The 17,323-nt window shown below is 40.1% G+C and overlaps 1 protein-coding gene across 15 annotated transcripts in view; it reads left to right on the top strand.

Moving 5' to 3' along the window:
• Nucleotides 1-928: 928 nt before the first annotated feature.
• Nucleotides 929-17,323, top strand: part of DENND6A (DENN domain containing 6A) — a 68,269-nt gene continuing 51,874 nt past the window's right edge. For 5 of the 15 annotated variants that reach the window (XR_014823381.1, XM_021069010.2, XM_021069009.2 and 2 more), the window contains exons 1-3: nt 929-1,250; nt 15,960-15,998; nt 16,099-16,141. Coding sequence is in view for 4 of the 15 variants with exons in the window: in XM_021069010.2 (XP_020924669.1) it covers nt 1,014-1,250; nt 15,960-15,998; nt 16,099-16,141 (319 nt within the window). In the remaining 11 variants the exon portion in view is untranslated. Of the gene's footprint in view, nt 1,251-12,653; nt 12,727-12,959; nt 13,836-14,280; nt 15,999-16,079; nt 16,142-17,323 lie in introns of all 15 variants that reach the window. The other 10 variants (XM_084988703.1, XM_084988701.1, XM_084988708.1 and 7 more) reach the window with 4 other exon arrangements.

Below are 17,323 nucleotides of genomic sequence, written 5' to 3'. Positions count from 1 at the left end.
TCCAAGAATATAAAGCTGCTTGAGACTAAACCCTTGCTAAGTGATCCAGATTGCTGTGGAGGCCAACCTGGTGTTCCAGAGAGCTCTTGGGATGCTGCTGTGTGAATGCTGAATGAGTCACGGACAATTAGGCCAAGAAAGGTGGGAGAGGGCTTGGTGGAGAGGGAACAGCTGAATGAAGGGATCTCTCAGTCAGTAGGTTGCCTGAGTGAACTGTAAATCAGCATCAGAATGTTAATACTTGCTTGGCAGGTCATGTAACCTCTCAAAACCTCAGTTTCTTTATCTAAAAATAAATAAATAATAGTGACCACCTACTAGCCATGATGCGAACATTCAGTGAAGTAATATTTGTAAAGTACTTGCTTGGCACATCATCTGGCACAGAGTAAATGCTCAATTTAGCCACGTTACTAATTTTTTTTTTAAATTAAAGTGTGGTTGATTTACAGTGTTTCGTCAGGTTCTGTTGTACAGCAAACTGACCCAATCACACACATTTCCTGTGCTTTACAGTAGGTCCCATTGCCCATCCATTCCAAATATAAGAATTTGCACCCAAAAAACCCCCCAAAATGCCCATCCATCCCATTCCCTTCCCTTTCCCCCCTGGGAACTCGAAGTCTGCTCTTCTTGACCACTATATTTTAACATTTTAATAATACCTTATAATTATGAATGATGACATTTCAAGAATACTTCATTTCCTGGTCGTTGGACTGCGAAGGAGGATCCCAGGATTCACTGTATCAGTGTTGAGGAACATTGAGGAAAGGAAGCCAGGGCCCGCTTCTCAAGTTCAACCAAGCGCTTGCCTGACGTCCCCACATCTACGCTGTGGTACACGAGGACTGGTGCAGAGCCGGGCTCCCAGGGTCACGTGGGTCGCGGCCCCGCCCCGGCTGAGCCCGTCCCCCGCGGCTGCACCAGAGGCGGCTGCGCCTGCGCGGAGCCAGGCGCGCTGTGCAGCGCGGTCCGCGGTGGGGGCGGCGCGAACAGCAAGGGGGAGGCGGATGGCTCTGCGGGGCCTGGCAGGCTCGGGGCCCGGTTCCCGCGGGCCGGCGGATGAGGCGGTGGCGACGGACGAGGAGCGCGAGGCATCTGCCTTGGTGGCGGCGGGAGCTGTATCGGAGGAGGATGAGGAAGACGAGGGCCGCGGCCGGGGCCTGCTGCGCTGGGACGGCTTCTCTGCCTGGCTGCACTGCGTGTGTGTGGTGGGCTTCGACCTGGAGCTGGGCCAAGCCGTAGAGGTGAGGCCCAGCCGCACCTTGACCCCGTGTGCGACCCGGGTCCCCGCGCCGGGGCGGTCCCAGCAGAGTGTGTGGCTCGCGGGCCGGCCTGCCTGGACCCGGGCCGATGCGCATCCGGGCGTGGCCGGCCGCCCCTCCGCCAGTATACTGGGCTGCGGTCCAGAGTTAGTTCCCTTGGGAGGATCGTGGGCTGTGGCTAGGGGTGAAAAGTTCTCTCTCGGCCCCTTCTAGATTCTTGTTGACCGTCATGTTTTCTTTTTCTTTTTTTTTTAACCCGGTATCACAGGAGTAACTAGAATGGTTAGCGGCACCCAGGGAAGACTGCAGGCAGGATGTTTAGGACTTTGTCAAGAATGGAACAATGCCCATGACATACGGTGAACTATAATAGCCAAACGCCACACAACCAACATTTTTTTTAGACCTATAGATTGTTTTAATCATTAGCAGTAACTCCAGAGCATTCCACTCAGCCTGAGCCGAAATGCTTTTCTCAGAAAGCATTTTCTCTTTTGCTTTTGTTCCTCATTTCTGTTGTTTCTTGATAGTGCTTCTGAAACGGCTTGAAAGCTGATATCAAGATGAACATAAGGAAAATAGTTGGCTTGTGAATCTGTCAAGTTTTCCTATAACACCTTATCGGAAGGCTTTGTAATCTTAACTACTCTTCACATTATTTAGGGTCCCTTTTGTAGCACAGGAGATCGCTTGTCTTTATGTATCCAAGAAAAACATTATTAGAACGACCTAGGGTTAGAAGATTGTTTTGTTTTGTTTTGGTGGTAATGACAGATTTTAATTAACCATTTAATTCTGACTTGAGTGGCTTGAGTTGGCTAGAAAATTGGCCGGGGAGGTTTTTCTTAATGTGAACTGTGTATTCAGCTTGTTTTCTCTGTGTTTTATTATTATATATCTCAATACACATTGTTTCCATTAAGATCTTGGCATTGTGCTGGACACACAAACATGAAGGATATGCTCTAACCTGTATTTGTAGATTGAGACTACAATTTAGAGGAGAACCTAGATTAATCACTCTGGGAGAGAGAGTTAAATGCAATGCCTGGCGCATGGTGGTGTTCAATAAAAAATTGATAGAATCAATGAATACATGAACAGTACTTTCAGATAGAAACAGCAGTTCTCAAAGACTGAGAGGAAGAGATTTATATGTCATCTATCTTTTACATTAATACATTAACCTGAAGTTATATGTACAGCAAAATACAGTTTAACCAGAAAGCATAAGATTGAGTTCTTGTAGTCGATTGCATTTTTATTTATTTTTTTGTCCTTTTAGGGCCACACCAGCAGCATATGTAGGTTCCCAGTCTAGGGGTCTAATGGGAGCTGTAGTTGCTGGCCTGTGCCACAGCCACAGCAATATCAGATCCCAGCCACATGTGGGACCTACACCACAGCTCATGGCAATACTAGATCCTTAACCCACTGAGCAAGGCCAGGGATCAAACCTGGGTCCTCATGGATACTAGTCTGATTCATTTCTGCCGAGCCATGAGGGGAGCTCCGATTGCATTTTTAAATAGCTAGGGGAAGTCCTTTGGGATTCTTACAATTCGGGCATTCTTTATCGCATGAGTATGTTTTTTTGACCAAATAAACAATACTCAGCATAATTGAGGTGCTTCAAAAATGTGAATCATTGAAGGATTTTTTTTGAATTTCGTTTTCCATAGTATATGCTACTGTACAGAGTTTTCTTTCTGTAGTTCTTGACTTTTTTTTGCATTCTGGACCGTTTAAAAAATGTGAAGAACTTCATGAACTCTCTCCCTTAGGAAAATACTAATACAAATCATGTATATGCTTTTGTGGACTATCTGGGAATCATTTATGAACTTTCTGATCCATTGCTCTCAGATTAAGAATCACTGATTTTAGAAGATGTAGGGTGAGAGTGGGGAAGAGTTTTTTTTTTTTTTTTTTTTTGTCTTTTTTGTCTTTTTAGGGCTGCACCTGAGGCACATGGAAGTTCCCAAGCTAGGGTTTAATCGGAGCTGCAGCTGTCGGCCTACACCACAGCCACAGCAACACCAGATTCAGGCCGTGTCTGCAACCCACACCACAGCTCACAGCAACGCCAGATCCTTAACCCACTGAGCGAGGCCAGGGATTGAACCTGAAACCTCATGGTTCCTAGTCAGATTCGTTTCCGCTGTGCCACAACGGTAACTCCCAAGAGTGGGGAAGATTCTTAATAGAGGACCCCCAAAAAAATAAACACATTGAGAGGTAACACAGTTTAATTTAGTTATGTTGTCCTGAGAAATGTAGAATATTGCCACTTTTAAAATGAAAAAGGAGGAGTTCCTTTTGTGGCTCAGCAGTTAACAAACCCGACTAGGATCCATGAGGATGTGGGTTCAATCCCTTGCCTCACTCAATGGGTTAAGGATCTGGCGTTGCTGCGGCTGTGGTGTAGGCTGGCAGCTGTAGCTCATATTCGACCCCTGCCCTGGGAACTTCCATGTGCTGTCGGTGCAGCCCTAAAAAGCAAAAATGAAATGAAAAAGGAATATAAATTAATAATTAATACAGCAAAATAGTTGAAAATATATTTCACTTTTGTTTTATGGCTATATCTAAGTCAAAAATGAACAGGAGGGGTGGCTGTAATGGGGCAAGAAGGAAAGTATAGAATTGTATTGGAGTACATAGTAGTCCCAACCCTGCTTCCTATAATGCACAACCGTTGGGTTTCAGAAGGGAAGTTAAAGAATAGGAAAAAGCTAAGTTTGGACAGTATATCCAAGAACCCACCTGTGTTATCAAAAAGACAGTCATTTAGGAGTTCCTGCTGTAGTGCAGCATGTTAAGGATCTGGCGTTATCTCTGCGATGGCCAGGGTTTGATCCCTGGCCCTATGCTGTGGGTTAAGGATCTGTTGTTGTCGAAGCTGTGGCATAGGTTACCCTTGACCCTGAGAAATTCCATATGCCACAGGTGTGGCTGAAAAAGAAAAAAAACAAAGTTACTGAGTCTTAGGCTTGACAAAGACTTGTCTGTTCTGCCATGACAGAAAGTACCATTTGCAAATTTTAAACAAAATGCATAAGTAAATGCATAAATAATGCCACCTATTTAAGCTTAAATCCCTACTACAAGAGATAACATAAGGTTTCAATCAAGAACTCAGTAGAACTGGACTGCCTAGGCTTGAGTCTGTATGACTTGGGGCACGTTACCTAACTCGTCTGAGCCTCACACTCCTCCACTATGACAGGATACAGTGCCTGTATTAGAGCACTGTTGTGAGAGTTAGATAAGTTTATATATATATATAAAATATAATATAATATATATTTGTATTTTGTCTTTTTTTTTTAGGGCCCCACCCGTAGCATATGGAGGTTCCCAGCCTAGGGCTCTAATCGGAGCTGTAGCTGTTGGCCTATGCCACAGCCACAGCAATGCAGGATTCTTAACCCACTGAGCGAGGCCAGGGATTGAACCTGAAACCTCGTAGTTCCTCGTCGGATTCATTTCCACTGTGCCACGATGGGAACTCCGATAAGTTTATATTGATGAACATTTTTTAAGTTGAGAAACTTAAAATAAAAATTAAGTGTGGTACCTCAGTGGCTAATTTGATTGAAATGGAGCCTGTTTGTATCTATTTGGTTGTAGACAACAGAAACTAAGCTATAGTTCAAGGAGAAAAGGCAGTCTTGCTGTGGCCTTACAGCCTGGAGAAACTTCAGAAAATAGCTAGAGCCCAGAATCAGGGAAGCTTCTTGTTTGTGCTCTTGTTTTATGGATTCTATTCATGCTTTATGCTCCCCTTCAAACTGACTTCTGCTTCTATGATCTTTATGAAGTTGCTGCTTTCAGCCACCTTAATGAAGAGTGATTGCTTTTCCCATCAGAAACACCAGAGGAAGGTAATCAGGCCTGATTTTGGGCAGATTCTCTGCTACAATCAGCTGAAGACATGGGTGATTGGAGGAATGGTCTGTGTTGCACAAAATGTCTGTTAGAAACCCTGACCGACAGAAGGGGAGGTCTTTGGAGCTAGGAAAAGACTGCAAAAGGTAGTAACTACAGAAGTTGTGCTCAGCTTCTTTCTTTTCCCCTGAGATGGCCGAGGCATCACCGCAGAGACAGACACTAAGAGTCCTCTGGAACAAGGCTTGAAGTGCCCTGGATTTTATGTTCCACTTTCACTTCTAGCCCTGTGAAATTACCTGGTTATATAGTAAAGCCTTAAGTGTCTGAATCCAGAATTGCCTCGTTTATTCAAGATTTTTTTTTTCTTATTGAATAACAATGTGCTCATTGTTGAAAGCTTGGCAAGAAAGGAAATTGTAAACACTCAAAAACATCATTCATAATTATATGAAGAGATTAATTAGCATTTTTGTTAATGCTTTTCTTTATATAGTTTCATATCTGTCAAGGATTAATTTGATTGTTAAGAACAGAAATCCTCTTAAATAAATTTAAATAGAGAGAAATTGATTGTAAGGAGTCTTTTGGAACCCAGTTGCAGGAAACAGGGTTGAACCTCATGGGACCTGGAAAGTCCCAGGCTTTTGCCTTTGTGTAGCCATTAAGTTTTTTATCTTTGCTTCTCTTTGCATGTCTGTTCCGTTCTCCAAGTTGAGGCGGGTTTCCTCTGCAAGGATCTCAGTTTCCGCTCCCCCATTTCACCTAACCTTGGATTACCATGGTGCGGATTTTAGCTGAACTTTTACTTTTGTATTCTGAAACCAGGTGGAAGCTTAAATCAAATACTGGAATATCTGATTGGTTCAGCATGGGTCAGGTGCTCCCTTTTGTTCAGTCAGTTGTGGTAAGGAGATAGTGTTTCAGAAACAGTAGAGGCTACTTACTCCCCCCCCCCCCAACCCCCGCCCGCAGAAGGAGGGGACACTTGAAATTGCGGATTGAGCAGCAGTCCTCCAAATAGGTCTGCTGTGAGTCTGCCTTTGTTTGTTGATATTTTTATTTTTTGACTGCCCCCGTGATATGCCAAAGTTCCCGGGCCAGAAATCAAAACCTGCATCATAGCAGACTCTAGGCCACCAAGGAGTTCCCAAGTCTACCTTTATTTTATTTTATTTTACTTTATTTCATTGTTTGCTTTTCTTACTGCTGCACCTGTGGTGTAGGGAAGTTCCCAGGCGAGGGGTCGAGTCAGAGCTGCAGCTGCCTGCCTACACCACAACCACAGCAATGCCAGATCTGTGCTGCATCCACGACCTACACCACAGCTCATGGCTGTGCCAGATCCTTAACCTCTTGAGCGAGGCCTGGGATTGAACCCAAGTCCTCATGGATACTTGTCAGTTTTGTAACCACCTTAGCCACAATAAAAACTCCCTCCAAGTTTACCTTTATTGATAACCATTCTCATAGATAACTTGCAAATCATTAAAGGCTTCATAACAGTAATTTTATGGACTATAATTTATTTAACATTTTCCTTAATTTGGATATTTATTAATTTCTTTTTTTTCGTCTCAACGTGAAGAGTTATTTGCACTTGTACATACTTCCTTAGAGATGTTCTGCATTTTTTTGAGGCCCTTTAAGTCATGTGAACTCAAAGAACATTGTAGGAGTTGACATTTCTATAATTAAGGTCACCTCTTAAATCTTTCCAGCGCCTAGTTTTATAAGAACTGAGAAATCATTGGTGGCTTTCCCCCTTTTGAAGGCTATAACCCATCAACTTTGGGGGCAGAATTTCAATCTAGTGGAAAGAGCACAAGCTTTGGGGTTTTGAGCATATGCTAATTGATTTTTGGCTAATTTCTTCAGTTCTCTGAGTCTCATTTTCCTCAACTATAAAATGGGAAAATAATATCCGAAGTGTTGGAGACACTGAGATAAAGCTTGTAAAAATTAATGTCTGTCATTTAATGCATGCCCAATACGTTAGTCCCTTTTTATAATTAGTGTCCTTGCACATTCAGTAATCCCTGTGGGACTGTCTTGGCTATTCCTTCCCTCCTATTATTTCTCCTTAAATTTATTTAAAAAATACACAGCTTTAGATGTTATTCATCCAAGCTAAACTAGTGTAAATCACTTTAAGTATTTAAAGCACTTTCTGGGAATCAAGTTTATAAGGTTTCATATTGCTGATAATTTATGCCATAGCCTATTTGTATGTATGTATAGTTTGTATTTAACCTCTTTGCTGAAAAGGATTTCGGGCCAGTTAAATTATCTATAAAAAGCAGGACAATTTTTAATCAGTTGAGTACTGATCCCCTCCCCTCCCCCTGCCTTTTTTTGTTTTTTTTTTTTAAACTAATTGAAGATAAAGCTCTGTGCTGGGGTGAAGGCAAACTTTCATGCCTTTTTTTTTTTTTTTTTTTTTTTTTTTTTTGTCTTTTGTCTTTTTGTTGTTGTTGTTGCTATTTCTTGGGCCGCTCCTGCGGCATATGGAGGTTCCCAGGCTAGGGGTTGAATCGGAGCTGTAGCCACCGGCCTACGCCAGAGCCACAGCAACGCGGGAGCCACAGCAACGCGGGATCCGAGCCGCGTCTGCAACCTACACCACAGCTCACGGCAATGCCGGATCGTTAACCCACTGAGCAAGGGCAGGGATCGAACCCGCAACCTCATGGTTCCTAGTCGGATTCGTTAACCACTGCGCCACGATGGGAACTCCCTTCATGCCATTTTTAAAAGAACAGTCAACAGAATTGACTCTCCTTTCTTTCCTACCTCTATTTTTTTGAGTCTCTGACTATGTATCCCCTCTTACCCCTAACAGCGTGGAACCTAGAGTAGTCAGCACTGTTTTCTATATCTTAGCAAAGTTTCTGTTTATTTTTCTGAGAAGGATAATAGCAGTTATGTGAAAGGTGTTTTCTTTGTTTCTTTCTCTCTTTTGGGTGCCCCACAGCCTCAGTGTTTGATCCTCAGCATATTCACTGTTTTAATTGAGATGGGCGTTTTATATATATATATATATTATATATATATAATTGCATGTTGCTATACTGTCTCATTGAACCATCTATTCAGCAGATATTTATTGGGCAGCTACCATACCCAGACAGTGGCATGTTCTTTACTGAGTTTACAATCCCTCATGGAAGGTGGGTCATTAAACAGTGAATGTTACCATAGGAAGGTTTGCAAGGTATAATAATGGCCTTTAAATTTCCTTATGAAATAGTAACACTTCATAGTAGCTTGATGTAGTTTTGTGATTAGAGATTTAAAACTTTAGTGATCTCTTGAGCTTCTTAGGTGCCGAGATTCTACAAAGGCTTCTTGGGTGTTACTACTCTCAGATACAGTTATGAAATTATATTATCTGAAGATAGTCTGGGACATTCTCCTGTCCAGTTAGTCCTTTCACAAGTACATTATGTTTTTGTATTTACTATGATGAATGATGTGGAACACGGAAAACTTTACTTCTTTTTGAAATGCTCTACTGCCCATTCCCACGTTCAAGCTGATCAAATTTTCTATTAGCACAATTTAGCTTAGATTGTGAGGTAAGCAGGAGTCTTAAACTTGAGGATACTGTGATTTCAGGCCACCCCCCCCACCCAGTTTTTAAGTAAACATTTTCATTGAAGCGTTAACATGCATATAGAAAAGTGCACAAGTCTTAAGTCTATATTTTAGTAAATTTTCATAAAGTGAATATATCATGTCACTGCCATAGAGATCAAGAAGCAAAATGACTGCGCCCAGATTTCTCTTAGATCCTCCTTTAGCCATATCCCATTTCCCCCTTTCCCTTTCAGCTCCTGGCAACCACTTATCTACTTTGTTTCTGTGGATTCTCCTTTTCTGTGTATTTCATATGAATGGATTCATACAACGTGTTTTATGTCTGGCTTTTTTCACTTAGTATAATATTTTCAAGGTTCATTCATGTTGTAGTATGTATCCTTCATTCCTTTATGTGCTTGATTTTATATCACTATATGGATACATCACATTTTTTTTGCATTTTTAAATTATAGGTGATTTATAGTGTTGTGCTTGGATATATCACATTTACTTATCCATTCATCATTTGATGAAAACTTGGATTGTTTCCACTTTTTGCCTATAATGAATAATGCTGCTATGAACATTCATGTACAGGTTTTTATGTGAACGAATATTTTCACTTCTGCATATATACTGAGGAGTGAAATTGCTGGGTCATATGTAACTCTGTTTCATTTTTTGAGAAGCTACTAAATGGTTTTCCAATGTGACTGCATTTTCACATTTTCATTGGTAATGTATGAGAGTTCTAATTTCTCCATGTCCTTGCCAGTACTTTGCCCTTTTGAATAAAGCCATCCTGGTGTTATGAGGTAGTATCTTACTGTAATTTTATTTGCATTTCCATAATGACTGATGACATTGAGTGCCTTTTCATGTGTTTATTGGCGTAAATCTTTTTTGGAAAAATGTCTAATCAGATCCTGTGCTATTTAAAAATTGGGTTGTTTTAATGTTTATTGTTGAATTATAAGAGTTCTTTGTACATCCTGCACTCTAGACCTTTATCAGATAGATTTGCAAATATCTTCTCTCATTCTATGGTTTCTCTTCACTTTCTTGGAAGTATTCTTTGGAGTAGAGAAGCTTTACATTTTGATGAAATCCACTTTATTTATTGTTGCTGTGTTTCTGAAACCATTACCTAATCCACAGTCATAAAGATTTGTTCCTATGTTTTCTTCGAAGAGTTTTATAGTTTTAACTCTTACACTTAGGTTTTTGATCCACATTGGGTTACTTTTTGTATATGATATGAAGTTGAGGTGTTTACTTTTGTTTTTTTGGGGCTGTACCACCGGCATATGGAGGTTCCCTGGCTAGGAGTCCATTCAGACCTGTTGCTGCCGGCCTACGCCAGAGCCACAGCAACACCAGATCCAAGCCACATCTGCGACCTACACCATAGCTCACAGCAACATCGGATCCTTAACCCACTGAGCGAGGTCAGGTATCGAACCCGTAACCTCATGGTTCCTAGTTGGATTGTTTCCGCTGCGCCACAGTAGGAACTCTGAGGTGTTTACGTTTTAAAACACCTTATTTTGAGATAACTTTAGACTTTATGTAGAGTTACAAAAGTAATTCATTTAACTTCCTTTAATGTTAACATTTTATATAAACATGGTACAGTTATAAAAACTAAGACTATAACGGTATGATAATATGTACTAAACAACAGAATTCTCATTTCACTAGTTTTTCTACTAATATCCTTTGTTTCAGGATTCCATTCAAGTTGCTATGTTATATGCAAGTGTCAAATTACCATAGCCCTGGAGTTCCTGTTATGGCTCAGTGGTTAATGAATCCAACTAGGAACCATGAGGTTGCTGGTTCGATCCCTGCCCTTGCTCAGTGGGTTAAGGATCCGGTGTTGCCGTGAGCTGTGGTGTAGGTTGCAGACGAGGCTCAGGTCCCGAGTTGCTGTGGCTCTGGCGTAGGCTGGTGGCTACAGCTCCGATTCAACCCCTAGCCTGGGAACCTTCATATGCCGAGGGAGCAGCCCAAGAAAAGGCAAAAAAAAAAAAAAAATTACCATAGCCCTCTTCAATCTGTGGAAGTTCCTTAGTCTTTTCTTATATTTCATTACCTAAACACTTTGGAAGAATATTGGTCAGATAATTTGTAATATGTCTCCCAATTTGGGTTTTTCTGGTGTATTCTTACGATTAGTCTGAGGTTCTGCATTATTGGGAAGAATTCCTCAGGTGTGATTTGCCCTTCCTGGTGCATCCTAACAAGAAGTGCATGGAGTTAAAATGCCTTATTGGTGGTAATTTTAACCTTGATCATTTGAAGACAATGTCTGCCAGGTTTATCCACTGTAAATTTACAAAATTTACTATTTTTATCTTTATAATTAGTAAATATTTATTTTGTTGGAGGTGCTTTGAGACTGTGCATATCTTGTTTCTCAGACTTTGCTTGCTGATTTCAGCATCCAAAAGTAGATCATTCCTTCAGTAATTGTTATTACTCTGGTGTTCTACTAGTGATTTTCTGTTTTCTTACTCCTTCTACATTCGTTAGCTGGAATTCTCTTTTTTTTTGGCTGTGTCCACGGCATGTGAAAGTTCCTGGGCCAGGGATCAAACCTGCGTCATGGCAGTGATCCAAGCTGCTGTAGTGACAGCGCTGGGTCCCTAATCTCTTGTGCCACCAGAGAACTCCTTGGAATTCATAAATAAAGAAAAGTTATCCCTTCTCTTCCATCCATCCATCCATCTCTCTCTCTCTCTCTCTCAGTGTGGACTCAAGGATACTCATTTCATCATTTGGGTTATAATCCAGTACTATTATTTATTTTGGTGATCAGATTGTTCCACTTTTAAAGCATTTGTACCTTTTTAGATTGATTCCTATGTGCTTTAAACATGCTCTTATCTTTTTTTTTTTTTTTAAAGACTTCCTTCCTTTCTGACAATCCAAGATCCTCTAGGCTCAACTTGTACTTTTCCTGTCCCAGCCCTGTAATTGGCCACCTCTACAAGAAGCCCTGATTCTTTTTATTGAAGAATGCTATTCAGCAATCAATACCTGGGTGTTAGGTGTACTTAATTCTAATAGAGTGTCATTGCTTTATTTTTTATACTAAAAAACCTCTTAAAAGAGATACTGTATTTAATATATTCTAAAATATTTTCAGCCAATTAAAAAATTACATGAGACATTACCAGTTGAAAAATGTAGTCTTGTTTTTTTTTCATGTAAGCAGTTTCTGTTTTCAGTTTTCAATGCACATTATTGTCTTAGTCGTAGAAGACATATTTCTTTTTTTTTTTTTTTTTTGTCTTTTTTTTTTTTTTTTCTCTTTGTTGTTGTAGTTGTTGCTATTTCTTGGGCCGCTCCCGCGGCATATGGAGGTTCCCAGGCTAGGGGTTAATCGGAGCTGTAGCCACCAGCCTACGCCAGAGCCACAGCAACGCAGGATCCGAGCCGCGTCTGCAATCTACACCACAGCTCACGGCAACGCCAGATCGTTAACCCACTGAGCAAGGGCTGGGATCGAACCCGCAACCTCATGGTTCCTAGTCGGATTCGTTAACCACTGCGCCACGATGGGAACTCCCATGATTATTTTCATACTGAGATGAGGATATTAGGGCATGTAAAGGCAAGTGGCAGAGAGTTGTACCTTTGAATAGACCCATTAAAATATTTTGTAATACTGTTTTCCAGTGTATATATTAATATTTATCCGAGGAACATTTTTTTCCTATCATCTTATGATGTGAAATACTTATGCTATGTCATCATTTTTAGGCCTTAGTAATTATATGTAATAAAACTTACTTTTTTCTTGGGTTATTACCCTCATTTGTTATAACATGGGAGATCTTAACATAGGTTACAAAAGACCAGAGTAACATTAGTTGATGCTCTCTGTCCCTTTTTGATGCCTCCCAGGAATGCCAGTGGCCAGGGGCACATAGATGTCTGGACTTGTGCTGTGGAAACTTTAAGCAAGAGGCATCTCCAGGTACTGGAGCCAGTTCATGGTTGATAATTCCCATGTAATTCCCAGGTATCAGGAGCTAACTGACTAAAACTAAACTAACAATGATTGCCCAACCTTACTTTTAAAACAAAACTAAGTATGTAATAGATAATAACTTTAGTAAGGTAGCAATTTGTGCAATTTTAGATACTTGGCAATTGTTACTTTTCTTCTTTCTTTGTTTATTTTTTTCCTCTTTTTTGGCTCCCCGACAGCTGAGGCAATGCCAGATCCCTTTAACCCACTGTACTTGGCTGGCGATTGAACCTGCGTCCTGGTGTGCTGCAGAGATGCTGCCGATCCTGTTGTACCACAATGGGAACTTCTCTTTCAGTAGCTGTATTTCAGTAGCTATACCATATAAATGTGCATTGTTTCTTTCTGAATGTCATTTCTGTTCCAAAATAAAACACTGAGCAGTTCTAACAGAGTACATTAGAGTGAAATTATACATACTGTTTGACACTCCGGTACAATCAGATTTTTAAAAGGCAGACCTGATTTGTTACATAGTTTTTATATCCTTCTAACTTTTTAGAATATATATAGCATATATAAGCCCCTTAAAGACACACACACACACACACACACACGTTATATTTAAAGTACTCATACATATGGGTGAAACATTTCAACATTTTTTTCTATATAATCATGCTAATATTTTAAACCTTAGGAAACCACAATCCAAAGAAACTTCGTGGTTGATGTCTTGATGAAACTTTGTATATTTGCTTTTGAGTCGATATTTTAATTCGAGGAAATAAAAATCTGAAACACCTTCACATAAAACTGATTAGCGTCCAAGATTAAGCTTTTACAGCCACTAAATTTCCCAATATGTTTTAGACTGGCAAACTGCAGAGTAACATAGATACAAAGATTTTCATAAGATACATAGGTTAAAAGGTTGCCATTTCTGCTTTAAAGGTGACAAGGTGAAATAGTCTCCAGGTGAAGCAAGGGAGATCTATGTACCCTTAAAGAAAATTACATAATAATACTAAGTTCTGAGTATAACTAATCTGAGAGTATATCTACTGATTGAAGATTTATTTTTTATTTTTGTCTTTTCTAGGGCTGCTCCCTCGGCATATAGGGGTTCCCAGGCTAGGGGTCTAATCGGAGCTGTAGCTGCTGGCCTACACCACAGTCACAGCAATGCTGGATCCGAGCCACGTCTGCGACCTACACCACAGCTCATGGCAACACCAGATACTTAACCCACTGAGCCAGCCCAGGGATCGAACCCGCAACCTCATGGTTCCTAGTCGGATTCATTAACCACTGAGCCATGACGGGAGCTCCCTGGAAGATACTTTTTAAAAAAAACATGTGGGAGTTCCCATCGTGGCGCAGTGGTTAACGAATCCGATTAGGAACCATGAGGTTGTGGGTTCGATCCCTGCCCTTGCTCAGTGGGTTAACGATCCGGTGTTGCCGTGAGCTGTGGTGTAGGTTGCAAGCGCGGCTCGGATCCCCTGTTGCTGTGACTCTGGCATAGGCTGGCAGCTGCAGCTCCGATTGGACCCCTAGCCTGGGAACCTCCCATGTGCTGCAGGAGCGGCTCAAGAAATGGCAAAAAGACAAAACAAAAAAAAACAAAAAAAAACCATGTTATTTCTGTTGCCAAGTAATGGATTTGTTAATGGTGACTTAGATGATTTAATACATGAATATTTTCATAATTTCTCAGTCTTAATTTCTCACATAGTAAATAGCAATAGATACAACCCACATAAACAAGACCTCTTTGGGTACTGCTTTCCTTTTTTCATCAATGTCGTGTCTGCTGGATCCTTCTTATCACCGTTTAAAGATACTTGGGTCCTAAATCACCCTTAATCACATTTCTTCTTCCAGATACTGCTTCTCACCTTCCCTTCAAAACCAAACATTCTCTTCTGTTGGCTTCTTGGTAAAAACAAATTGTCATCGTCTTTCTTCCTCAGTGGTCCTTCATCCTCAGACCACTTTGACAACTCATCAGCCCCTGTCCTGAGCCACTCAGGGCTCAATCCTAGAACTTCTTGTCTCGTTCTGTTTTTCCTCTATCAATCAGTTCACCCATAGTATGAAAGTTAATCCATAATTATTTCATGATTGTGTTTTGTCTTATGCGGGCATGACTTTCTTCTCTCTTTTCCCTGTTGCTATAAATATTGAGTTAAAACAATTGCTGAAATTTAATACAGTTTATGATGTGATGTTACTATATCTTATTTCAGGAAATGTAGGCTTTTCGGGCTTTTGGGCAGCTCTGGGGAATGGAAGAACTCATGGATTCTTCCAGAAGTGGGAAGTCATGGATCCCCATATTAGCACCCAGTATTAATGCACTTATCTTTTCCAGATTCAAATTCAACTGCACTTTCTGTTGTTTTTTCACCTTTTTCTTATCAGCCACTAGTTAACCTGCTGCTCTGAATTCCATCTCTTCTTCACATTCTTGATAGAATCTAAACTGGCCCACATAGGCATTGGTATTCTCTGGGCAGAATTTTCACACCGAGCCACAACTAGGCAGTTGGTTGATTGGTCTGTAGAGTGGGTGCCCTTGGGTCTGGTGTTTGCTAGAGCTCATTGTGACAGGAGCTGTTCTGGCCTAGTCTTGCTTCCTTTGTGGGGGACGTGGGGGAGGAATTTCCCTCAGAATGTGGCTGTGGTTACTGCAGGTGCTAAACCAACCTGTATAGAAAAATATTATGATTATTTAAAGGGATTGGAGGGAATTAGGATATGCTTTATGATGGGAAGATGGCCTTTGATATTTCTTAAACTGCAAATAATCACTTTTTCCTTTCCCTTTTTCTTTTACTAAGTAGTTAGCGATTTGTATTCTTCAAATCAATTGAAAATTATTTCTTGAAGTAGCTACCAGCTAATAGATCAAGTTCTCTTTAGATTTTACACCTCCAAAAAAAGGCTTAATAAATTTTGTTATTAGCAATTTAATTGGTAAATTAATCTTGATTGGTGAACTCAAGATTTCACTAATTTTTTGAGATAACTTTAACTTAAAAAAAATGCATTTGCCTAATGTAAAACCTTCTCAATTTTCCCAGCTTCTTCCATGTTCATTGTTAAAATTGTGAACTATTTCTTAAGACAATTTGATCACAGCCAACTATGAGCCAATTATTTTAGAATACCTACTATTGTTTGTAGTATATACTCAAAATATTTATCTAACAAAGTTTAACTTTTTCTTCCAGGTTATTTATCCTCAACATTCCAAACTTACTGACAAAGAAGTAAGTAGAAATATTGTTCTATATAGTTCATTGTTGTGTTTCTGTTTGTTTTTATTGGTGTATATGTGCCAGCATATATAGTTTTTGTTTTCTTTTTCAGAAAACCAATATTTGCTATTTGTCTTTTCCAGATTCAAATTCAGGTAATTATTTTTACCGTGGTGTTTCTCTTGAATTTTGTACTGAGAATACTGATTATATTCTTAATATATGAAAAATTAATTGAAATAGCATAGTGGATTGCAAACTGAATTTCAGATCAGTGGTTTTGATTCCTAGTTTTATGATGCCTAGTCACATCTTATTTTAGTTGGTTCAACTTTTAAAATAATTGTTATCTTGGAGTTCCCATTGTGGTTCAGTGGGTTAAGAACCTGACTAGTATCTCTGAGAATGCAGGTTTGATTCCTGGCCTGGCTCAGTGGGTTAAGGATCCAGCGTTGCTGTGAGCTGTGGTTGTAGGTTGCAGATGCAAGCTCAGATCCTGCGTTGCCGTGGCTATGGTGTAGGCCGGCAGCTGTAGCTCCAGTTAGACCCCTAGCTGGGAACTTCCATATGCTGCGGGAGTGACCCTAAAAATAAAAATAAACTAAAATAAAATAACTTATCTTGTAATGAGGTTAAAACATCATGGGGTAATAAACTGTTGAAGTAGTGAATAGACTGAAAATCAGCAACATTGGTGTGTTTGAGGATTTATAGCAAATAGTTTTCTTTTAGTTCAGGATGTGGGAGTTTTGCAAGAACTCTGTTAAAGCAGGGATTGAAAAGAATATCAAGGTAAATATGGTTATAAAGCATGGCCATCAATTATTTGCAATAGTTTATATGAGTTAGTGTTATGTAAAGCATTTGGAATAGTGCTTGGCTATAGAAAATACTTTATAAGTGTTTGCTGTCATTATTAAACTTGGTTTTGCTGGTTTCTTTCAGACTTTCCCTTTGTGTGGTCCTAATTGTGGACATCTTCCAGGTTTCCTTTTGCAAAGTTTGACTTTCCAATAGTTTTTCAGGCTTTTAGTGACCAGAACATTTAACTTTTTAGACCACAGAGTTAGAATGTAATGAAGCAAAGGCACTGCAGTTCCCTTTCCTTTTGTGGTTACTTCTAATATCCTGTTAATTTTGATAATCTGAATTGGGAGACTTGACATTTTAGTTTTTTAAAGAATTTTCCCTACAAATGCTTCTAGAGTTTTTTTCCCTGTACATTGCAACCAGCTTTCATGAAATATATTTGTTTGTTTGTTTTTAAAAAGATTTTTTTTTGGTTAAAAAAGGTGGCTTTGACAGAGTTCTCTGGTAGTGCAGTGGGTTAAGGATCT

The sequence above is a fragment of the Sus scrofa genome, chromosome 13 (genome assembly GCF_054392235.1).
Source record: "Sus scrofa isolate SSC_HxYL_T2T_F1_AM1 chromosome 13, Sscrofa_HxYL_maternal_Yorkshire_Landrace_v2.0, whole genome shotgun sequence".
Taxonomy (NCBI): domain Eukaryota; kingdom Metazoa; phylum Chordata; class Mammalia; order Artiodactyla; family Suidae; genus Sus; species Sus scrofa.
The sequence above is the reverse complement of the archived record's forward strand: the minus strand, read 5'-3'. Positions and strand labels throughout refer to the sequence as shown.